The 25,700-nt window shown below is 44.3% G+C and overlaps 1 protein-coding gene across 6 annotated transcripts in view; it reads right to left on the bottom strand.

The window, feature by feature from the left end:
* Positions 1 to 19,780, bottom strand: part of ncam2 (neural cell adhesion molecule 2) — a 222,801-nt gene extending 203,021 nt beyond the window's left edge. For 2 of the 6 annotated variants that reach the window (XM_023835627.2, XM_072717699.1), the window contains exon 1: positions 19,545 to 19,780. In XM_023835627.2, coding sequence (XP_023691395.1) covers positions 19,545 to 19,599 — 55 coding nt within the window. In that variant the 5' untranslated portion in view covers positions 19,600 to 19,780. The remainder of the gene's footprint in view (positions 1 to 19,544) is intronic. The other 4 variants (XM_072717704.1, XM_023835604.2, XM_023835618.2 and 1 more) reach the window with 4 other exon arrangements.
* Positions 19,781 to 25,700: the final 5,920 nt, after the last annotated feature.

Below are 25,700 nucleotides of genomic sequence, written 5' to 3'. Positions count from 1 at the left end.
ATGAATCAGTGAAGCAGACAAAGGGCACTGCAGCCCCGGGGGGGCAGCTCCCGGCCGAGGCCCCTGCCCGCACCTCCTGTGCCGGATCACTCTGGGCTCCGCTTCTCTGCTGCATGAAAGGGATCATTCTGTGAGCTTCGCCAGGCTTCTCTTTGTTAAGCGAGTGTGTTGGCCTGGGAAATGGCGTCACCCCAGTCGCCAGCGATTACCCCCCAGAATGAAGGCCTGGCCTTCCCCGTAACCCCACTGGTGGTCTGGCCCTTCCCCCAGTGACCTGTCACCCACAATCGTGGTGGACTTAAGTGTTTAGGGACTAAAAACTGAAAGTTGTTGCTAAAAATCTTATATCCTATATATTTAAACAATCAAATTACTTTATAAATATAACTTCTGGAAATTCTGTCTTCATGGGGCCCCTAGTGTTTGGGGGCCCCAAGAAAGCCCACCCCTGCCCACGATAAGAACTTTTCACCAGATGCTCTACCATGCTAATTAACGTGCCATTTACCAGAATATTCTGCCACCTGCATCACACAGCCTTACCCAGCCTACCATCTAATTATGCTTCTGCACTGATTGTTAAAAATGACCAATAAACACCAGTTTCTGCTCTTGGTTCTGATTTCATGATGGCAGCCATATTGAATTTGGCCTGCTATCCCTAGCCTCTATATCTCTGCACCTTTAGGAAGACAAAAGATAAGACAAAGAAGACGAACGTCCACCATTTCATTACTAACAGATACAAGCACACCTCCTCAGTTGTTTTTATCCAACAAAATTTTACAGCTTAATCATTAAACAGTTAACGAGCAGGTGTACTTGAGGCTGTGTTCGAAATGTCCACTCGCCCACTATATAGTGAATCGGCCATTTTGTAGCGCTGATCGAATTCTGAACTGTAAATTTCATTCACTATATTGTGCACTATAAAACTGTCATGAAGCACACTAAAATGTAGTGTACTGTACCCTGCATCGGTCACCTTAGACCATCATGCATCGGGGTTTGTCAAGTGAGTATCAGAACCCTTTTTGAGAAAGCAGTGATCATTTTAAGTAACTTACTTATGAAATGCTTGCAGGGCTACTGCTATAGGTAGATACAGTACAGTCAAGTATGTTGTCAGTTAAGTCACGTGTGTATAGACTTGTGTTGTAAAGTTTTATTTCATTTTGTTTTGTTTTTTTTTCAATTGTGAAGACAATAATAATATGTACCAAAAATAGCACTGCATTTATTGCAGTACTGCATTTATTTATGCAACAGAGATGACAGTTACGAATATCCAGCGCATAATTAGGTAGCAGCGTAACATCCTCCTAGTGTCCGAAATGTATGAACTGCGTCTGCCCTTATCCCCCAGTCCCGGTAGCTGCTGGTCCATCTTGCAGCTCACATGGGAGCCAGGAAACTCTCTGCCTGGGTCACTAGACCAGGACGGCAAGGGCTTAAACTCAGCTATAAAAATTCAGTTTCTGAAATGTATTTATTTGCCAAGGCTCGATGGAGCCGGCCTCGGTGCTATCGCACTAAGAGGATATGGAAGGACTGCTGGCACGCATCCATGGGAACAGCAGGGAAATCAGCTTGGGTGGTATTTATGTACTTTTGGGGGTGAAGAGGCAGGGGGCGGGGGGGTGGAATGATTGACAGGAGGAGAAATGAGTGACAGATAGAATGGATGCACACGCTGAGCATGTGCATGCGAGTGCTGATCTTCTTGGATGCTGACCAAAACGCAGAGATGAAGCGAATGACCACCAAACGCCACTGGCCAATAAACACTGACCGCCAAATACTGACCACAGACTGCCAAGCGCTGACCTCTGACTACTAAACACTGACCACCAAGCACTGACCATTGCCAAATACTAACGACTGACCACCAAGCACTGACCACTGTCAAACACTGACCGCTGACTACTAAATGCTGACCACCAAGCACTGACCGATCAACACTGACCAATAAACACTGACCACCAAGCACTGACCGCTGACCAATAAACACTGACTGCCAAGCAATGGCCTCTGACCGCCAAACTCACCACTGACTGCTAAGTATTAGCCGCTATGACCGGCAAACACTGACTGCTAAACAATGACCGCTGACCGCCAAATGCTGACCACTAAACACTGACTGCTGGCAGCCAAAGACTAACCAGAAAACACTGAACAACACCGAAAGCTGTCGACAGTCTCGCTCTAGAGAGTGAGTGAAAGACCTGCGACGTGAATTCACGTTGCAGGTCTTTCATTCACTCTCTAGAGCGAGACTGTCGACAGCTTTCGGTGTTGTTCAGCGGCGGACTGGTCGGCGTCTTTCGGGTTCCTCTCGGATCCGGCTCGAAGGACCAAGTTATATGTTGGGGAAAGCGCCGAAGCTTTGACCCCTGCAATACCTATGTGGAGAAAGCGTACTGGCTTCTCACTCCACACTTTGCACTTCTAGGACTCAGGAATAATAATAATGAGACAGCACACTTCTAATCTTTTACTTGCGCAAGGGTGCCCACTCACTTAGATGCAACAGACAGTATCTGCGCCTCAGTTCAGTGTCACACAGGGCAGTCCCTTGGCTTCTTTATTTATACAGAAGGGGAGTGGTTACAATGGGGAGTATCCTAAAGCTATAATGCTGTTTGTGCTTCTTGCGAAGGGGTTAAAACACAGGACCTTGCATTCCTCAGAATGAGCCCCCTTAATGTATCGACAGAGTCTATTTCCACTCCCAGGGTGATTGTTCCTTTTTCACAATCTTACAGAGTCACAAAAGATGTCCTGTTCTAACAGGTCTCTACGTCAAAGCTGATAAACTATTTGCCTACATTCACACAATTAATATGATAAGAAATGTACATTTTCATTCTAACACCATTGCCAAATACTAACGACTGACCACCAAGCACTGACCACTGTCAAACACTGACCGCTGACTACTAAATGCTGACCACCAAGCACTGACCGATAAACACTGACCAATAAACACTGACCACCAAGCACTGACCGCTGACCAATAAACACTGACTGCCAAGCAATGGCCTCTGACCGCCAAACTCACCACTGACTGCTAAGTATTAGCCGCTATGACCGGCAAACACTGACTGCTAAACAATGACCACTGACCGCCAAATGCTGACCACTAAACATTGACTGCTGGCAGCCAAAGACTAACCAGAAAACACTGATTGCTGACTACCCAACGCTGGCTGCCGAATGCTGACTACAAAACGCTTACCTCCAAACACTGACCACTGACTGCCGAATGCTGCAGCGAAACGCTGACCATCATTGACCACTAATGGGCTGATAAACAACACAAGGTGATGTAACTTCCAGCAGGACTGAAGCCACTGGGCATTGATGTGACATTGATCTCATTTCGACATCCTCCTACCTCTGAAACTGTCCAAAAGGCAGCAAGGTAACTGAAATCGACATATGTTCATGAAAAATACCAAAAAGTAATGCATGAACGCACAAAAAATATATATATAGTTAATTACCGACACCTTGGAGCTAATTAACTTTCCAGGATCTAGTGGTAAGTGTTTTACCAGGAGTCTCCAGGGTAATTTCCAGTCCCTCTAAATTTGTCTTCACTCTGGACCCCATGGAACCTTCCGCAAAAGGCCATACATCAGTCAATCACACACTAACACAAGGCTTTCACACACTCCTGCATGCACTGCTTGGCATTAGTACATTTTCCCATAACCATAGTCCGAACACAATATTACCATACAAATAATCTTTTCATATCCATATGCCACTGCTGTCATGTAGTAAAAATGGCATTTTAAATAGCTCAGCCCAGAGTTACTGTGTACTGAATAAGGTCTGGCGTTTTGCAGTGCAGAAATAAACTGTAGTAATGAGAGGGCTGCTGAAATATAGCTAGACGTAGAAATTATCATGCTATTCGGAAATGGGCGCGGAAAGGCATGGCATGGAGTCTCATGGCATTAAGTCATTTTATGGTATTGTACCATAAAGGTACTGCGGTAATGAGTTTTTGGGTTATGGGATAACATATTGTAGATACATCACTATCACGCTTCCGTACAGGGAGATGACTGGTAATGGGATTTGGAATTCCAGGCATGGAATAATGCTGCGGTGGAATTTCGGATTTTATAAGGTGGCTTTATGCTGCTGAAAGCGCACGCCGCACATCATCCCCGGTGGTAATTCTGACGAAAACGACCATCCCTCTCCAGACAGGATCCCAGGCTTAATGAGGCACATCTGAGGCAGAGAGACAAGTAATGTTCAGCAGGGCTCAGGGGGCATCAGCGCATGGAGACAGTGCCGGCAGGCACTGGGATGTAAATGACACCGTCCAACACCAAACCCCCCCCCCCCCCCCCCCCGCCACCTGTCGCCGGCGAGGCAGCAAGATGCACACCAGGGAATGTCGCCGGAGACTGACAGGCTCCAGGATGCAGCTTGAGGTGACCTAAGTTTGGGACCAAGCAACAGACTCGACAACCAGCTTCCCCTGGAGACGGAGATGTGGCGTGCCACACAGACCAAAGGGAACACCATTATATCTGTACTCTCCTTGGCATGGACGACTCGCTTCCGGGTCCAAGCGTTCAATGAAAAAAATCAAACCACACCTGAATGGGCTAGAAAAGAAAACCGTGTGACTGAATTTCCAGACGGCCACGCACTGTTGGCCCTGGACGCATGCGGCGAGGTGGACGCTGGCCCTACAATTACACTGGGAAAATCACTGATGGCTGCTGTATATTAAGCAGGGATCATAGGCACACGCGCACGTAAATAAACACCTCTGTTTATGTGCTACTGAGCTCAAACGCTTCCACACCTTCTTCCCCGGAAAGCTGATAGTACCGGACTCGCTGTGAAGGTACTCCAAGAAAAGAGCTCAGCTCTGTCTCTCTTAAAGGGCCATCGACATTAGGGCCAGACAGGTGAACGGGAGATATTGTCCTGCCCTGACAGATGAGGAGCACTTTTGGCTCCTTCCCCCCCACACATACAACCGGCTACTGACTTCCTTTTACTTTAGCTCCCTTATCCTCCATTTACCTCCCCGCTATACTCTTCTACCTGGTTCTTTGCCCAGCTACACTCCTCTACCTCCCCATTCCCTATCCCCCTTTCTCTGCCTTCCTCAGAAGACCAGGACATGCCATGGGTACCTGTGGGCCTGAACAGGCTGACCTCTCAATCCACTAAGAGTCCCGCTTGTTCTGGTCTTTAGGAGGGTAGAAAAAGGCGATCAGCAAGCGCCTTAGAGCTGGATACCAGAGTATAGGATTGACATTTAATGCAGGCCCTAATAAAAAGGGGATTACAAATGCTATTAGCTTGGCTAAAAGGTTTCGCAGGCGTGCTCGCCCTCGCGTGCTGTGGCTGCCGCTGCATACGCCCGGTGGCGGTGTCTGTTCACTTTTAGAGTACCTGCGCATGCCGTCTCCACCCTCCCTGTACGATGCCGATATCCCAGCCCAGGAGACTGACAAGGGGACGGACTGAGCAGGACAGCGATGGACTTGAATAAAAATGTGTTTCCTTCCCCCAATATCTAATGACAGTTAATGAGAGTTGATCCCTTTTTCTTTTTATTTCCTCCTCTCAATATTTCCACATTTTTAAGACCACTTAGGGGTATGACTTGCTTTTATATTGGTAGCCTGCCAAGATCTCTTTCCTGCCGAGATCTCTTTCCTGCCAGGATCTCTTCCCTGCCATGATATCTTTCCTGTTGCAATCTCCTTCCTACTGGGATCTCTTTCCTGCTATGATCTCTTCCCTGTTGTGATCCTTTTCCTGCCAGGATATCTTTCCTGCTGCAATCTCTTTCCTCCCAGGATCTCTTTCCTGCTATGATTTCTTTGCTGCTATAATCTCTTCCCTCCTGTGATCTCTTTTCTGCCGGGATATGTTTCCTGCTGTGATCTCTTTCCTGCCATGATATCTTTCCTGCTGCAATCTCCTTCCTGCTATGATCTCATCCCTGCTGTGATCTTTTTCCTGCTGGGATATCTTTCCTACCGGGATCTCTTTCCTGCTATGATCTCTTTCCTGCTGCATTCTCTTTCCTGTTCTCTGCCAAAACATCTCCTCTCCACTCCTCCCCTCTCTCCCGCCTTGGTGACCGTCGCAGTAATTTCACACTTTCACACACTTCCACACACTTTCACACATTTTCACGCACATGCCTTCTCACACACACATCTCTGCTCTGCCTTGCCTCGGGACTTTCATGACGACTAAATGCTCAACAAACAAGCCTAACTTCCAATGGATGGGAAGGAACGCGACGTGCAAGGAGGCAGCGGCATAAACGCTGACCAGCACGGCTCATGCACGCTTCCTCCATTACCCGTCTCCCAGCGTCTCGGGAAAGTTCCCCTGCAGCCCCTGCTCGCTTTCTTAATGTGCTTCTCATTTTACAGAGCTGTTTATTTATGTATTTATTCATTTTTGTTGCAATTTAAACGGCTCCATGTAACAAGGTATCCATTATGCTCACCTTTTTGTTTTTTTTTTTAAGTTGTAATTTTCTCCTGGTGATGTGCAACAAATTAATGCTAAATAGCGCAGATCTTCATCCTGTAAATAAAACCCCAAAACCTAATTATAATGTATAATTTAACTGTACTCTAAAAATGCTTGTGCGACCCAGTAATGTACTATATTTTTAATTACTCCCAGTTGATTATTGCTGTACTATAAGTTTTTTTTTTTTTGCACATTTATATTTAAGTATATAATCAAATGGAAAATTAACACTCCCTGACGCTCTTGCAGATAAAAACACATACTGTATGATCAAAAAAAAAATAGTCATAAGAAAAGACACTTAGGCCTTGAAGGTTAGCGAGACGTCTCTGTGAAGATTTCTAAGCGGACTCGTGCCCGAAGGTCACACAGAAGGGCACCCATGTCCCTTCTGTGGTAAGCCTTCTGTGTGTGGACTTTGACTGACGTGTTGAATCACCACGTGCGCATGGAGAATTGGGGGGGTTAGTTCAAGGCACTGCTGCCCGCCAACACCCCCAACCAGCCTGTCGGTGGGTAACGTCAGGGAGACAGCTGAGGTGTCATGTTCACAGACGTTCTTGTCCTTCACTGAGGACCCCTGAGATGCCAAAGGTTTCTTCTGGAAGAAGATACAAGTGACCAAACATGAGTCACCCCAGCCACGCACCCTCTGTGATGTGCAAAAGCAGGATGGCGTCATCTTGACGTACTCTGACTCAAAACTGGGATGCCAAACTGTCTGCTACAATTACCTTTTCTAAAAATATATGAAGGACAAGGTGAGCTGAAGGGCGCCTCCCTGTGGCAAGCTGCATCATTACATATTGAAATGTAAAACATGAATTCGGGTCATGAGCTGAATTGCTTAATCAGTTTATGTTTGTGTTGTAGTGCTGGTGGATCCAGGTTCAAGCCTTGTCTATATTAAATATTTTTTTCAAAGAATTTCCCCCTGGGATCAATTAAGTTTCACCTTTTCTTAAATTTTGGTTTTAGAAATCATTGCAGTCTAATGTGGACATGAAACAAGCACTATATCATGAAAGAGAAATATTGGCGTATGTGTGTTTGTTTGCGTGTTTATTTGTGTGTGTGTGTGTGTTTGACCTGCACTAAGCCAAAGCAGGTCTGAAGGTTCCCGAAGAGCAGCCGAACATATGGAACCCCCCCCCCCCACCCCACCCCCCTGGTGGAGAAGGCCTTATCGTTCCTGCAGATGTCAGGAGGAAAATGGGTGAAATAGAGCCGTTTAATCTAGTGACCTGGAACCCAGGTGGATGGGGGCTTGGAGTGAGCGAGAGGCAAGTGAATGCTCTGATAAGACTACAAGGTGGACAGAGAGAGAGAGGGAAGAAGTGAGGGAGGAGGAGAGAATGATTGGGGAGGCAGAAAGAGAGAGGAAGAAGGAAAGAACAAGTGGATGAGAGGTAGAGGGAGAGAGAGATCCACTTAAACCGAGGCGGCAGTGTGTAAATGTGAACAGGACACAGAGGTTCTTACCCAGGTACAGGCAGAAGCAGACAGACCCCCCCCCCCCCCCACTGGGAGAGATCTCTCCTCTGGGCTCCTCAGTAAGGACCAGCGTCCCTTCTGTTGGACTGCTGCCATTTTCAGCCATAATGCCGGGTCAAAATACATGTCAAATGCATCATTATCGCCTCACTCACAGATGTACCGACAGACCGCAAAACACAAGCAGCACGGTAACAGCGACTCAAACTCGCTATCCCATTCCCGAAGCCCATGCTGTGATTAGCTCAAAGTGCATGTGGTGGGTGTAACCGTGGTGATGGGAGACTGAGTCACGCCAAAAAGCTTCTGGAACTCTGTGAGGAACTTCATCATGCCAGCATTTGTCACAGACACCCCTATACCTTTGCCAAGCCAGCGTAAGAAGAGTGGAGCCACTGAGAGATCGCTCTCCAGCAGGGGGCGTGCAGGAGCTTCCCTACAGGCCGGACCCTGAACATCAGAATGTGTCAAGTGTAGCGGATATGGAAAAGACAGGAGTGTCACACCCCCCCCCGCCAACAAGATTGCATTATGATGCTGTGAAAAATGGAAATTACCTGCCAAGCATCAATAAATAATGAACACTGTCATGTTTAAATATTGATAAACAAAAAATAAACTAATAAGCCGTATAACAGTTGGGCTGCACTCCAAAATATAGAGGAAAGGGCATCATGAACACATTGGTAAGGCTGCATGGTAACTTCGTCTCAGTGGCTACATAATGTCTCTCCATTTTTATCCTCCAAAGGAAGTTGCCCATTCTCTGTGCTCAATCTCATTTGAGGGCTCTCTAAAGGATACATACCAGCATGGTGCCCCCCTGTTACATGCATATTTTTGCCCATATACTTCTATGTATTCCTTTCAATAGGTCCCTGGAACTCTAGTTTTTATTGGTCAAAGCAGGAGGTCTAATGGTTGACAGAACCGCCGTCCAATCTGCAGTCGGCTGATTACAAGAGAAGGGCCCATGTTCTAACTAAGAGATTGATTGGCTGTGCTGTTGATCTCTCAGTCCGCCCTTGTTTTTCCAGTGGTGAGTCCAGTCACAGTGGGACTCTGCAGATATCGTGTATCTTTTTTCCCCCTGGGGCAGTTGAGTTGGGGAGGAGAGAGAGAGACAGGTGATTAATATCGCGGTAGCAGCTGCCGCCCACTTCCCTCTGGGCCTGGCCCACTTCGAGCGGATACTTGTCGGAGGGGCTTGACGTAGCTTTGCCGAGGCTCGGCGTCGGCGAGCCGCGGACGTGCCAGCAGGCCCCGACAGCGGCGGAGCCGCGGATGTGCCAGCCGAGTGACGCACACTGTTGTGCCCGCCCCTGAGACGCGCGTATGCCAGACGGCAAAACAGATAATTAACGACAGAAAGGATATAAAGGCGACGGACCATGGGGGAAATTTCAGCTGTGGGGTGGCACAAAAAAACAGGCCTCTACTGGCAGATGGAGGACAAAAACAATGAATGAATCGAACCGGGAAAAAACTCCTGTACATCTCTTGTGCCTGATCAGACTGTGATGCCTGTCTTTAACCAGAGGAGGCGCCTCTGTTCCAGCGCACACATCCCATCCAATTAGTCAGTGAGGAGAGTACAGAAACAAGTCGTGACAAGTCAAAGTACAGAGGCGATTAAATACCCAGGTGGCTGAGCCACTAAGAAACGAGAGCTAGCTTTCCATCAAAGCCCGATTTTGTCCCCTTTTTTAAGTTCCAGGGCCATTATGTTACTCTTTGTTGTTTATTAGTACCAAAAAAAAAGTAAAAGCAAAAAAGTAAAAGATCATTATCATTCCCGCCAGTAGCAGCAGTAGGAATGCAGCAGAATATAAACAGGTGTAATTAGCTAGACCTCTCACTTCCGCCGCCATTCTGCCCTCCTTCCCTGAAGTTATGACACCCAAGACACACCTAAGCACCTCCACCTCTCTCCCCATCCCGTCTGTCGAATGAGCTCCTCTGTAATTTCACGAAATGAAGGAAAGTACGGATGAGGCCGCCAATAATCCCCGCCGGCAATATGTCGGCCTTTGCGTCTGTTTTAATTACGGACTACCGAGTGGAATCGAGCAGATGCCTTTCCGCGGCACTGGGAATCCTGGGCTGCCTGACAAACGCTTATCGCCGCACCCCCGTTCTCGGCGACTTATCCGCAGCCGTAATTATTACTTTCCCCGTGATTGCTGGCTCATTGTTTGCATAAACAGGAACACGTGTGTGTTAATTGCCCCCCCCCCACAAGCGGGACCTGTTTTATTCAAGGCACTGTGGCAGCTGTGCTGGAGAGGTTTGAGTAATGCAGCGTGCTTGAAAGTTTCTTACCGACTTTTGTTTCGCAAATATGAGGCACGGAGAAAAACTATCTCTTCCACGGCCTCAAAGCAACAATGTGAGAAATACAATAACAGCAATAAAATGAAACAAAATAAAAATACATTATGGCATTATGTGCAGGTTGGTCTGTATTTACTTTATCACCAATATTTGTGTAATATACTGTATATACCTTTTGTATTTATACTAACATATTCTCAAACCTGCAACAGAGCAGTATAGGATATTTGTTTTCCCACTATTATTTACATGTTATATAAACCCCTTCTTGTCCAAGGATATAAGTGCAGACTGAAGCTCAAAACATTAATAATAAGTGTGGTTCAAGGCCATGAATTCTTTATATCACCCCAATGTGAAACAGAAATGGATTGACCAAGAGAAGAAAAAAAGCTGTCAATCCAGACAATATTCAAATTGCCATCATTTAATTAGCTGCCTTTTCACAGCCTCACTGATAGCGACCCATCCGGCGTGGATCTGGAGATCGTCGAGTCAGTCGATTCCAAGAAATGTTTAATTCATCAGCGCTCGCCGTACTGCCAAGAAGTGCCAATGACCACCAGCAATGACCCGCGCCGAGCGATTATAATCACAAAGTCGATACCTTTGATGAGAGCAGCAGTCACTCGTGAAGGCTCTGATTGGACGGCTTCATTCCAAACGCTGGCCCATCATATTGTGAGGCAGTGGGCAATTTTTTTCCCCCTTTTTCGGCCCACCTCAATCGATTTTTGACATACAGAGAGATTTCAGCCAATCAGACTCACTTTGTATGAAAAAAACGAAAGAAAATTGTGTTGCGGCTTTAGCATTTTGCTAATCTTAGCTCATAATCAACAGGCTAGTCATTTAAAAAGTTCTGCTGAACATGCATTTTGGCCAGAGCTCCTCACCAAAGATGTCATCATATGCATTAGCCTCCAACTTTCAAAGCAACAAGAAGAGAATCTCATGCCATCTTTTGGCCAGACACCACAAGGGTCAATAAAACATTGATTGCCACTGGGCCGTGCTATTACTACTAGCTACTTAAAACAGCTCCATTAGTCACAAAATAAATATAAAAAAACAGCCTTTATGCAGCTGTACTTCTAAAATGGATGCTTATTTCTGTTACAATAAAACACAAAGGGTGTCAGAATTTTAAGTACGATAATCAATCTTCCTCACTGCGTGAAACAGATTGACATTTTAATCATTTAAAAGATTTAATCTGTTCTGTTTTCGGTCATTATTCACTATCAGTTAGAATAGCTTTACAATAGTTTTTAAAAAATGTTCTATTGAATCTAGAATGTCTTTGAAAGTAATTCAATAGCAGTGTAATTTGTCAATGACTGCAACATTGGATATTCCACATGTAGAATTTTTGCGTGATTCTGAAATGCAGCTCTTCCTCTCCACTCTTCATATTATAATTCCTGGAGTTTGGTTTCACGGATGATGGAGAAACGAAATGTCACACATTGGCTACTTTCAAAAAAGCTGCCTTTCACTGTCAGGTAGATCCTTGAAGATTGAGATCTGTAGGGATGGGGTTAGATGGTAACCTGGGGGGAACTGTAAGCTTCAAAGAAGATGTCAACCATGGGGTCTTGGCTTTCTAACAGAACGACTTCCTGAAAATCCCCATCAGCTGCATTCAAGTTATCAGAATTCAGCTTCATTCGCATAGAGGTTTCGTGGGGCGACCCCAGCCTGATAAGTCCTCTCCAGTGCTTCCTTTAATGAACCATTTATGTGGATGTTTCATGAATGCCAGTGTGAGAATTTGGAGAGGCTCAGTCCAGTAAAGCCACTAGCATTTAGGGACATAACCTTTGGTCTGAAAGAGTGCTTTTCAGCCTAAGACCATCCCCTGTCTCAGCTATTTGAGAAGTTACGGGTCAGCGATCGAGTTCTGCAGTCATAAATGGCCACTCCTGTCTTGGTGCCCACTACTGCTTGCAGCTATTGACCTCCTACGATCAGACTCTCATTCCCGCAGCACATGGTCACATGATGCTACATTTCATTTATTGAACTGATGCTTTTATCCAATGCAACATTCATTATTGTTTTTTTTTTTTTTGGACAAAGCAGGGTCAGACAACCCCTGGAGGAATCAGGAGTTACGGGCCTTACTCAGGAACCCAATGGTGATGTCACTTTGCTAACTCGGGGATTTAAACCAGTGACCTTCCGATCACAGACACAGCATCCTATCCTGCTGAGCCACACACTGACTAGAAACAACGCTAAACTTCTAAGTTAGCTTTCAAGTAGCTTGGAGATGTCCATCACTCTTCACGTCAGTTAATTTCACTTATACTCAATTATTTTCTGTTATGCTAAGTTATATTGAATTGAATTTAATTAATGTCAAATTTAAGCTCAACTTAAGCCTAAATTAAATTTAAGGAAGCATTTATTAAAATTTGTTTAAATGCACCAGCCACTCTCTGCTTGTTGTCCTTCTCTGCCTAGGTGAAGATCGAATACGTCGACTTTATAATCGCAAGATGCGAGGTCATCCTCCCAGCCCCTTTCAGAACGGCTACGATGTCACGCTTCACTCCTAAGCTGATTGGATCGGACGGGTGATTAAAAAATAAATAAATAAGGGGCAGCCACAATGAAGACTAACGAAGTAAAATAAGACCTAATCTCACTTTCAATTTCCAAGGGCTTCGTCTGGGAAAATTGAGCATTCTGGTGTTCTAAAACATGTGACTATGGTGGCTGTAATCTTCTTCTTCTCTTATTCTGCTCTCAGCTGCGGCCAGTAAGCTTGTACTGTTTCTCTCTCTCTCTCTCTCTCTCACACACACACACACACACTGATGAATACACAGCTGGAGTGTAGAAGGCAGCAGGGGGTGAAGTTAGCATGATGTTCTGAAGCCAAAACGGCCACAAAGAATCAGTTGTGAGACCCCCCATCCTCATAAAAGCACAGACTGCATGTATCGGGTGCAGACCCGCTGCCTGGGCGATGACCACCCATCTCGGCTTTATCGGCCCGTTGCTGGACACAACGGGAAACAAAAGTTGTGAATTCAAGGTTCAGACGCGAAGGAGAATGAGTGTTGTGAGATGGGAAGGCCAGACCCAGCCTTAAAGGTAATTTACACGTCGTGTTTCCCCTCTGGTGGTCAGTCACAAATTCATACCTTGGATGTTCTAACAGCTTTTGGGAGAAATTGAGGTTTCTGAACTTAAACCCAATGTAGACTTGGACACAGGAGAGCCTTTTGGTTCCCCCACCCCTTGAAAATAATGTGGAGAACTTCACTCAACTTTATAAATGAATTTTTGGAGATGGGCAGCATGGCCAAGAGGCAAATGATGGTCGGTGGGGAGGCCAGTCAACTGGAAATGTGAGACGATGCTAGATGGGCTTAAAGACCTCCACATCTTCCTCTGCTTTGATTTCTCAGAAGTGTACATGCAAATGCCATCCATGCCTGGAAGGAGTGAAGATCCAACACATATGAGCAGGGGACTGGAAACCTCGTGAAGGATTCTCAGTGCAGAGCCCTCTAGATCTCATGGTACTAAACTATGCTAGAGCTTTCAAGCAACATGAAATTACTGTTAAAGGAATCAAACTTACATTTTGGAAAGACGCATTTAAAGCAACCCTGCACAAAACAAAACGGAGCGACTAATCCAGTATCATTCTGCAAGCTTAAACAAAGAGACCACAATGTCGTCCTAAAAGAGGGGTGGGGTCAATAACCTTATCGTGATGCTATATGCAATTCCATTGGTTGACTCTTTGGCCGATGACAATATAAGACAATGTGATTGGCTGAAACATGTGGTGCACCTGCATTATTATTACTGCAGGAGATGCTGAAAATATTCAATTGCCAATTATGTTCTTTCACTGTGATTGTTTTGTGTAAAGTCATTTTGTGGGAGGGTATAGCGTAGCCCATGAAACACCTTTTCCCACCATTGTGTGCCAAACACTGAAATTCCCCATAGTTTAATTTAGACGCCTGGTTTCTGTGATCACTCATTGGATTGATTTTCCCATACAAACCCCTCAGGATGTTGGCGGGGGGGGGGGAGGGTAATTCTTTGCTCAGGCAGCTTCTGTGTGGAGTTCTTTCAGTTAATTAATCCCATAACACTATCAGTTTCTATTCACGTGGGTTATGGACAAGTAATTCCTATATGAACAAACTTTTTGAATTTATCGAGCTGCCGAATGTGATCTGCAGAGGGAATAGTGAACGGGGGGAGATTTGTTCACAGACGAGAGGCTTCTTCAATTTCTGTAAAAAGGGCCTTATCAGAAGTGACCTGGTTTCTATCTAAAGGTCTGTGTAGTCCAAATTAAGGGCTGAAATACAGACATTTAGACCTACAAATGCAATCTTGGCCATCGCCCCAAACTAAATAAAACCAATATTGTCCTTTTTGGTCGCAGACATGCTGCGGAAAGAGAGCAGGTTACAGAGAGATACAGTCTATGACGTGAAGCTGGCTGGAGGATGTAGCTTCCAGCTATATATTCCTAAATGGTGCTACTCTTCAACCAAAATCACTCTTCTCCTCCCTCAGTTTTTTTGCAGGCAGACATGGACACAGGTGTAAACGTGTTGCTGCCACAATTACATTCTCCCCGTCTAGTCCGCAGCTCCGTTTGCGACAGGAAGCACTCTGACACGTTGTCAGGGCGGCCATTACCGCAAACACAGCGAAAAAGCAACGGAAATGGTGCTTCGGCCACATTTTAGTATATCTGTCAGCTAAGGCCTTTTCTGCTGCTCCCTTTCTATAGTAAACATTGCAGAAAAAGACTTAATTTCCTATTAACATCAGCAGCCATGTACTTTTTGATTAAATTTCTCCTCTAATGCCTTTTCCCCAGAAACAAACTGCAATCACAACCATGTATATAGAATATTTTGGTTGGCCCATTTAAGGTGATTATCTTGTTCTAGAGGACTGCAGGGGGGGGGGGGGGCTCCTGGACTCAAACCTGCCCGAAGTCTAGATTCTTCACCTGCTGGCCCAACCTGCTCGTTGACCATTAGTGGAATTAAAATGATATTCGGTTTAGCTCCACACATTTCCCATTAATTGCATCATTAAGAGTAGGAAAGTAAAAAGTCATTCTAATTAGGAGAAAGTGTACCATGACCTACAGAGGGTGGGCTGCCAATTGGCATTGCCCTCTGCCCCCCCCCCCCCCCAAGTAGTTTTTTCCTTCATTCAACTTTTGTTTGTTTTGCTTCGTCTTCTACCTTCTAGCTTTAATATTCATTGACTAAATTGTACGTCCCCTTAATTGCTTTCAAGTCTTATTTCTTATATAGTTGTCTCACATTAATTGCTCTTGAGTTGAATCGTAATGTTTTTCATGCATTAACAGCTCGGGGATGCCCACCCAGGGAGGGGCACTATATAAAAACAAATTGAATGGAACTCACTGATAGCATAGCAACAAACAGGGACAACAATTGGGCCCCAAATGAATGAAGTAACACATCAAGTCATAGTTGGCTCTCTTCAAACCGGCACATTTTAAGCTACAAGAGCAACCAGGTCCATTTGATTAGTAAATACTAAAGTATTATACTCATTTAGCAGAGTCTTTTTAATCTAAAGAGACATACATTATTTGAGAAATCAGGGACAGAGAGTCTCTGAAGCAAATTGGAGGTTAAAGGCCTTGTTCACGGGCCCAACAATGAAATCTCTCTCTTGACTCCGGGATTTGAGCCAGCAACCTTCCGATTAGTGGCACAGGATCCCCACCTGCTAAGCAACACAAATTTGACATATGCAAGGGAGGGCGGGAGGGAGGGAGAGGGAACTCAAGGAGTAACTACTCTCACCCTTTCACTAGTCCCGTTAGCACGCTCGGTGTGACACGCCAGGCGGGAGGCTAAGCTGCGTATCCTGCGTAGCGAGACAGCAACTCGCTGCCACACAAGTCTCCTGCAATTACTTCTGCATAAAATGCAATTTATTTCACCAAAGCCCCGGAAAACATAAAACATCGAAGGTATCAGTAAATCACTGAGCCGTTGCTTATACCTTCGTGCGTTCAACACCATGGACGAAAATTGCTCCGCGGGCCGATGCCAACACTTCATTACGATTCAGACTCGATTCATTCAGATGTTTCGGTAATTAATCTCACGTGCCACTTAGCTCTGTCACCACACTCGTATTTCATCGAAACTAACCACATTGCTAATGATACATGCTTTTTTTTTATGCATTCAGCACCTAAATTATTCTTGTTCTTTAATAACTTGACTTTAATGTGTATATATCTATACAGTACATATAGGGAAAAATAAACACAATGATCGACTGGCTTGTTTACCAAAGGATGCTATTGTATCTAATTCACCAGCAAGACTACCACTTTTGAAGATGACTGAGCCAGATATCATAAATTTGATCAGAGAGCTGAGCTTAGCCTGGTGAATATAAATAAGCCTTCAGTTCCTTTGTTCAGAGCTGAAAACAGTTTTGTCAATGCTGACAGAGATTATTATCTATAGTTGTCTACTGATTAATCTCCAGATGAGGAGGCTGATTTTGGGCATCACGTGGATGTTCTGTGTGTAATGTCCTTGTAACACTGTCACTGTATCCATACTCCTTTCTCTCTCTCTCTGTTCTTCTCCTCTACTCCTTGGTAGGAGCCCGAAGGAGGACACTGGGGATGTAGCCAATTCCAGTTTGGCTTTACACAACTGTGACGCACCCGTGTGTGATCCCCCACAGCCGAGGGGCCTGATGCCACCAGTGCCGTTTCAGAGGTGAGATCCTCATCATCCTGACACTGCCCTCACCAGATATAATTACACTACCCCCCCACCCCCTCCCAACAACACTTATTCTGCTATTATTGTCCTACTCTTTTCTGCCGTCAGACTCATCGTCACCTTTATCAACACCTTCGTAATCATCGACATCATTGTAGCATGATGGTCAACTCAAACACAACTCAAGGCTCCAATGGTTTAGCTAACACCCTCAACGGCCAATCAGAGGAGCAGAACTCAAAGAAACAACAAACAAAAGCAAAAGATGAGGAGACTGGCATCTGTTCTCAAGAAGAAACAGAATTTGCTTCCTATTATGAGGCCACTGACGGTGCTTCTTTTTTTCCAGGAAGCGCGCTGGAGTTTTTGTGTCGCTGCATGGACAATAATTTGGGAATCAGCGTTTTCATGCACACCCACTGTCATAATTCGCAGCCAATGAGCCAGCGCGTAATTTGTAAAAGCCACACAGATTGATTTGCATTTGCTGCAGTTAATTTATCCTGGTGTGTAATAAATTACTATAGTGGAAAAAACAAGAAACTTCTGCCTCAAATGTTGTAATTTGTAACTACCATGTTGATGTTTTCTGAAGAAAAAAAAAACTAATCTTCACCTATAACACAGGAAAGCCATTTATATAGCATAATGTTTCAAATTTACAATATATTTAAGTTAAAACAAGTCAACCACATAATTAAACTGCAATAAATTCAAAATAATACTGCTTGTATACTGTAAACCTGCATGGTATAGAAAAACCCTAATTGGGTAATTAACAGTGTAACCTTTAATGTAATATATGTCGTCGAGTCAGAGCTAACAGATTCCCAGGACTAACTGATCCATGACTGCAACACGATAAACATGCCTGAACACAAAACTGCAGCATTTAATGACAGATCGAGTAAATGTTTTAATGGTTGCTCGGAGCCATGCTAGTTGATGTTGCTTGATAGATTTATCATGAATCCCACAGTAAATTAACAAACTATGGATAACTTCCTAGATTTGGATAGGATTTAAGTATGATGCGTTTCTGGTTTTACAGCGAGAGTCTCAGTAACAGTGTTAGTATTTGTTGACGTATCTCTCCATTCTGTGAACATCCCATTACTTGTAAATACCACGACACACGTGTTAACGTGCTTGCTGTGCATGGAAGCCCACCTATAGCCTATTACGCATACTGTATTTCAATTTGTAAAGGGAGGGAGGTGCAGGGGTGGGTAGTGGTGGGGAGGGGGTGTTACCGCAGCTTAGCTACCTCCTGGTAGGAAAAAAGAATAAACCGTTTAATACAAGTGGTGAGTATTTAGAGATCGGCTCCCGCAACGCGCCTGGTGCCAGGGGACAAAGGCTCCCGCTGCGTCCCTGCTCCGCTAGCTTTACGGACGCGTGTGTGACTCTCTAGCGCCACCTGGCGGCCGCGCTGTGGTACAAGACGCGCGTTGGTACGCGACCACCTCTGTTCTCAAGGGGCTCGCAGTCCCGCGCGAATACCCCCCCTCCCAACCCCCACCCCCCAGCGATGCCAACTTCGGCGCCATAGAGGGACAGGTGCTCGCAATGAAGACGACCTCTGATGGATGCTAGTATGCCTGTAAATGAGTTACTATGATGCTTCTACTTCTGTCATTTAACCTGCACAAGTGCCATCGTTATAAATAACTGGCGTAAGAATCACTAACGGGACACAAACAACATAACCGTACAGTACGTATCGCCTCAACTTTTGCTCTTAATAAATCCCATATATTTAAGCATGCGTTAGAACCCAGGAACATCAAGTTCAGATGGCATTTGATGCACTCGTGCTTTTAAACTTGCCCACATTGTTGATCGTCATCAATAGCAGCGATGTACAATGGCATTCACATAAGCTCAGAAGTTGGGGTTCCTCCCCTCCGTACCACGCATGCTGCTTGTTATCAACTACTGGCATGAATCTGTGCCATCTGAAGTGTGATGCCACGTACAATCACTTGGTCTGGGTTACTCGACGTGCACATTCACAACAACAAAAAATAACCGAGGAATAGCTACTAAGAAGACATCTGTCGAGACCGATCGCATCACAGAAAGCATCATATGTGAACAGTCAACTTCTGAGATCTCGGTATATAATATTTAAATATTCATATTTGCGTGAGTAAAAGAATTAAGGGAATGTCAGGGGGGAAATGACTTCACAGATGCCACTTGATCGTTTGTTCCCTAAAAGCAGGACATTTGTCACCTAAATGAACGTGATCTAACTACAAAACAGCACAAACCCCAAAAAGCGACCCTGCCTCGGAGCGGTCTCCAGCTAGAGCCCCGATGAGTCCGCAACACGGCGCAAATGCGAGAAAAAGGGATGCGATCGGCGCAACTTCTCCCGGCTTTCGCTCCTACCTTGAGAGCTGCAGATGAGCAATCCCAAGGAAAAGACGAGGAGTCCCGGCTGCATTGTGAGCCGCTTCGGCTGATCGGCACCCTTTTTTCTGGTCGCGGTGGAGCTGGAAGCCCTGTCGCTGTAAGGAAACCAAGCTGGTCGCCTCTCTCCTTCACAGGCTCTAGCTCTCCCTCCCTCTCTCCCTCTCTCTCACACGCACACCCTCTCTCTATTTCTCCCTCGCTCCCTATTCACTCGTTCATTGCCAAGTGCAGAGATGATCCACTGTAAAGCCGGAGCCTCAATGCTGCGGCAGTCCTCCGGCGCAGAGGCATATAATTCAACAGCTGGCATATATTTTAAAAGGAAAACCATATATATGCATACATGCTGCAGGAAAGGCGCCTTCTATACGACAGAGAATACAAAGCTGGGGGGAAAAATAAATAACACGATTGTTTAACTTATCTTGCTGTTATATGAGGCTGTGGTTTCTGGAATATGCCTTGATATTTAGGCTACAGATTGGTATACAAATATTTATTGCAGCAATACTTTTTCTCCTATGTCTGGCTTAGCGGACTTCCGGTACATAATTCCTGATGTTTATCTTTTAAGTAACATTTGACTCACCTGCAATGGATAATCTGTTCCAGTAGTCAAGAAACATATATGCGAGTAATATACCTTCTATCGGTTAATTAAATCAATCATTTAAAATAATTAAAAAATGTATATATATATATATATATATATATATATATATATATATATATATATATATATATATATATATTATAATTTTAATAAATTGTTTTGCAAACCTTGATCTCAGGTGGAAAACGGTAGCTTAAACTTTAATTTTGTTATTTACAAAAGGACAGTCGCCCCACGGTTAACATTGATTGTCTGTATGTAACAACGAATGTACATATTTATATTTTGGAAGGTGGAAAATATGAAACTGAAGCCTGGTGACGTACATGGTAGACCTCCGACAAGGAACAGTCAAGAGCGCGCTAATTAAATCAATCCATCCATCTTCTGAGCGCTCATCCTGGTTAGACTTGCGGGGGCGCTTGGAGCCTATCCCAGGCAGCAGAGAGAGTAAGGCTGATGTACACCTAGAATAGGGTGCCAGTGCACTGCAGGGCACACACACCACCACACACTACGGGCAATTCAGAGATTCCCATTAACCTAACTGCATGTCGTTGTACGAACTACGAGGACAACACGTAACAATACCATACACACACACACACACACACACACAGCAGAAGCAAGATGTAGCCCTGGGGCTGTAAGGCAACATTACTACCAAGTGAGCCACCGTGCCGCCCCCATTAATTAAATGCTTACCCAGATTTTAATAAGGCAAACAGTATGCTTGACAGAAATCTCTACAGTGATGTTTTATTAGTGATAAATTATGTAAATAACTGAACGACCTGCAGGTGATGTTTCGGCTGGTAGTGTGAGTCTAGCCAAACTGAACTGGAACAGCACGTATAGATAAACAAGTCTTTGGACAACTCCGTACATTCATTTAATTTAATTAATTTATGATAAATTACGTCTCATATTTTTTGTCTATGAAAGGGTTCAATTGACCTTCTGTGGAAAAATATGGAGATCAGATGGAGAAATCGACACGGTTTGACAAAATACTCACATCAACATTAACGGCCCGGATTTCACATGCTAAATACCACAACCTAGTGGCTGATATCATCGAAATGGAGAAGTCCGCAGTTGAAAGATCTATAATCAAGCGATTTCTTATTTGAAGTTGTTAAACTTTAAAAGACTGAGATTTCTCAGCGTGAAATATCCCCGAGGAAGGAGCGAAATTTCTTACGCAAAGGTGATCACATCATAGTGATATAATCGTTTGATGATGTAATTGATTGTGCGCTGAAAGCGTCGGACCCTAGCCTTTTCCCCCACCCCCACACCACCCCGCTCCAACTTTTTTGGAAGATGGGCCAGTGTTGGCACGTCACAGTGAATTTCTGTGGATTGTCTGTACTTCTGCAGCATTCTACCGTAGCTGCGTTTGATCAATTGCGCAGGCATCGTCTAAATGTTCCCTCGCAGATCTTCACGTGGAAACGAATTGCTGCAGAACCAGAAGGCTCCGTCACGAAATGCAGCCCTGCAGAGAAACTAATGTCATAATAGCTTATGCTCTTCACGGGGCTTTTTTAGCCGGGACTGGTGTGCCTTTGCAGAAATCAGTGATGATTTACAAGTACCTTACTTGAGTGCTTTATTAAGGGTTCATGTGCTTTTGTGTAAATGCACTCTTCTGAAGCCCTCTCTCATATCACTGGACCCTATATTATTCTTGGGATGCTCATGCAATGTTTTAGAAGACATGCAGGTATTGTGAAAATGAAATGAAATTAAGCTTTATTTGCTCAAGTATGAGGACAGCTGCATTGGAAAGCTTTAGTCTGTATGTTTTGCTCTCCTGTACGACATGCACTCAAACGCAGGTGAGAGTGAAGTCTGGGGCCAGAGCACAGGCTCAGCCATCTATCCAGCTCTTTTTTTTGGGGGGAGGTTAAGGACCTTACTCAAGAGCCTGATGGAGATGTGACTATTCAGCCAAGGATATGATTTGAACCAGCAACTTTCTGATCACAGATACAGAGTTTCAATATTATTTATTCCGTAAATTGATTCTGCAGGTATTGAATAGAAGACAGCATCATAACAGGAATGTCCCATTGCATAAAGAGCTATGTTGGCTGGATTAAACATGATGATGCAGTGTACATCCTCTGCTTGAAAAAATCTTGTGTTAAGGTGACAAGAGCACTACATGGAAAGAGATGGTCACTTCCTCCCAAAATCGCATGAGTAGCGATGGGTAGCAGGCAAGCATATGTATAGCCAGAATGAGGATGAATGTCCTTTGTTTAACAGTGGGACCGGCTGGTACAGAGATCATGGTTCCTGGCATTAACTCACGCAGGCACCAAATCCCAGGGGATAATGCTTCATGAAGGCTACTGCTTACACAGCCTAGGTTTCCTAGCAACATCTTGTAATAGTCTCATTATAACGACTTTGGTAGTTCACCTGCCTCATCTCACCTTTCAGCAGATGTCCAGAGTCTGTCCCCTTCAGGGCGGCTGGTGTTACTGATGTTGCAGGTCAAGTTTAAAGGTTGTGCGTGAAAGACAGCTCATCCATTCATTCATTCATCCATCGTTCTGGCTTCTTATCCCGTAGACAGCTGCAATAAGTCCTGAGGCTAGGCTACAGTTAAACTCACACCAAATTTATTTTAAGAAATAATGACCAAAAAGAATGTGCTCCCTTAATGAACTTGCTTTAATTAAAGTCATTGGATTGATATCAGTGCCCCCGACCTTAGATGTCATTCAAGCTTCGGTTTGTCTTTCCTTTCACATTTTGCCATCAGAAACCAAGTAAGGTATGTATTTCTATGTGAAGCCCCCCATGTTTTTCCAGCTCATTTCGTTAATGTACACAGAAAGCTCATTAATGCATAGTGAAAGTTGAGGAAAGATTCTATGAAAGCATATGAGTCATGGTGATTTAATTGAATGCTTCCAGTATATACCCTTTATTGAATGCTACAGAGGAGCCCAAATGGTCAGCATTCAAACAGAAGTGTGATAGCTTCAGCATAGGTCCGTGAAAGAGACCAGGAACAATAACAAACCAGAACTGATGCCGCAAACAGGGAAAATGCCATCAACCGGCAGAAATTTCAATTATATCGGCAAATTAAAGTGACAGGGCCGTGTGGAATAGGGTGGCCGGTGTTTAGGAAAGCAGCCCAAAACAGAGAAGCAGCAGGGTAGGCCGTCGCGGAGGCTAATTTACGCAAATGTTTTGTGACTTATATCTAGGCCTATTTGTCTCACTAAAAATGCCTTTGATGAGGATCCTCTTGATTGGTTCAGATCATCAGTGAAATGAGAGGGCTGTGAAGTATGGCCCTTCCTAGCTGGGATCATGATCATTAAAACCAATGTCTAGACAGACGACAAATCAGGCACGACTGACAGAGAGGCATTAGGCGGTGGAGCCAACACCTTGAGCGATGGCTTTAAAGTCTTCCACATTAACGTAACTTGAAGCCCTTGGTCCATTAACTAACCTGGAGTTTCTGGAAGCTTCTCGCAGGGGCCCCAGGGACAGAGAAATCCGCTTTTCTATTCTCCGAGAGAATTTGAAAGCCCGGTATTGAGCAGGCCGGGCTTGCGCGTAAAGACCGTGATGGTAAACAGGGCCGAGAAACGGATCAAACATTTTTCAAGGAAAGTGAAGAGAGGTATAATTATCTGTGTGCCCAGTGCAAAAGGCTGCTTTTAGGGGTGGGGCTTTGGGATGGGCACAGAGCACGGATTGGGCGGCTGTTTCTATTCAGATTCTTTGTGGTCTTAAGCTCCAATCAGCATGTCCCAGTTTCACGCTGTTAGTGAATGAACCCACCAAACATGAGACGTCCATCAGACGTGCAGATCATGTCTAGATGGAGTCGGTCGGTCCAGAACCATATCTGGATGTCTACACAACGTGCAAATCAGGTGCAGTATCTGCACGTCTAACTCTGACCCCTCTTGGGCGTAGATATGTAGTTCAAGCTGAACGTCTAGGTAGGCGACTTTTGGAAATTTGTAGACAGATCGTCAATTCCATGTAAACATTGTCAGCGTCAATTCTGGTGCCTATTGTAGCTCATGCTGTTGTAATTTTAATGTTTTAAAATGTCCAAAAATAAACTGCTACACGTAAGCAAATCCCATAATCACAATTTGCCGATGCACGTCCGGTGTGTGGTTTGGCCAAGTTCTGTTGCCGTAGCGCTAAAAATTTTTTTAAAAAAAGCCGACACCGTCTTTTGCAGTAAAACGGTTGTGAGAAACTGCACGTCGTTGTGGACAAGTTTAAAGTTTAAGGTAAGTAGTATTTAGCATTGTTTAGTTGTGTACATTGTTTAATAATCGCATTGCTGACTTTTTTGCAAACCAATATGTCCACATAATTAATCTGAAGGTAAGACACATCTGTACATATGGAACTCCAAAGTGTTCAAAAGTATTATGAAATACAGCTCATTATTGTGAAATATATTGCATTCTGTTATATAAATTTACTTATTGTGAAATATGATTTCATATATTTTTAGCGCTCTTGTGAGCACAGAACGACTTCCATTTTGCAGTAAAGCGGGAAAAGTAAAGTATTTCATCATTCAGCGTCATGAAATGATGAAATAAGGCATCATGAAATGATGAAAAACGGCATTATGAAATAAATACTGATTTTGAAAATATATATATACATATTTCACAATAAGAAGTAGTGCTAGGCGATAAAACGATCTCGATTTTTTTTATCGATAAAAAAATGAGGATGATCACGATGATACACACAGACTATAAAACTCGATCAACCAAGTTGGCTCCGTTTTATAGAATGCGCTGAGACAGACAACTTGATGGCCTATCGAGCAGAGGTTTACTGAACGCTAGCAAAACAGCCAAAAAATAATCAATGGGTGCGTTCTACTTGGGCTTAGGTCTGTCTGCAGCTGACGCGACGTGGAACGCGATCTGCCGGCGGCTGCAAGGGTGGAGTATAAACTGACTGCAGCCAAGTCGGACTACTTATACTCCTCGTAGTCTGTGACACCTGACTGCAATGGCAGCACTACCAGAAGGGTGTAGATAAATCTATACAAAAATCACCTGCACGCACATTACTTCTTTTACAATAACCAACTCCTGATACAAACTGTTAGCAGTGAAATTAATAATAAAATTATTGTGTATTGTGGCTCTGTGTAAAAAGATAGCTGCCAGGAAAATGATCAAATACATGTATTTCAAGGATTCAAAGTTACTATTGTCATGTACTCAGTACAATACAATTCTTACTTGAATGCCTTCTCAGACTGGACGATTAAACCAAATAAAGCAGCGCAACATCACAATAACTATGTGTATTGTGTATTGAGTGAATTATTGATGTTTAAATTCACTTAGTTTTTGGTTTAAATGTATTTATTTTTGCTGTGATGTTGTAAGACACAAGGAGAGGGGGAGGTGTGTTATCTGATCTGATACTCCCAATAAAAATGTATTAAGAATGCTGTGTGAGACTTTTTGTACTGAATTTGCTTAATGATA

Source organism: Paramormyrops kingsleyae, chromosome 1, assembly GCF_048594095.1.
Source record: "Paramormyrops kingsleyae isolate MSU_618 chromosome 1, PKINGS_0.4, whole genome shotgun sequence".
In the NCBI taxonomy this organism is placed as follows: Eukaryota; Metazoa; Chordata; class Actinopteri; order Osteoglossiformes; family Mormyridae; genus Paramormyrops; species Paramormyrops kingsleyae.
This window is presented reverse-complemented; position numbering and strand designations above follow the sequence as displayed.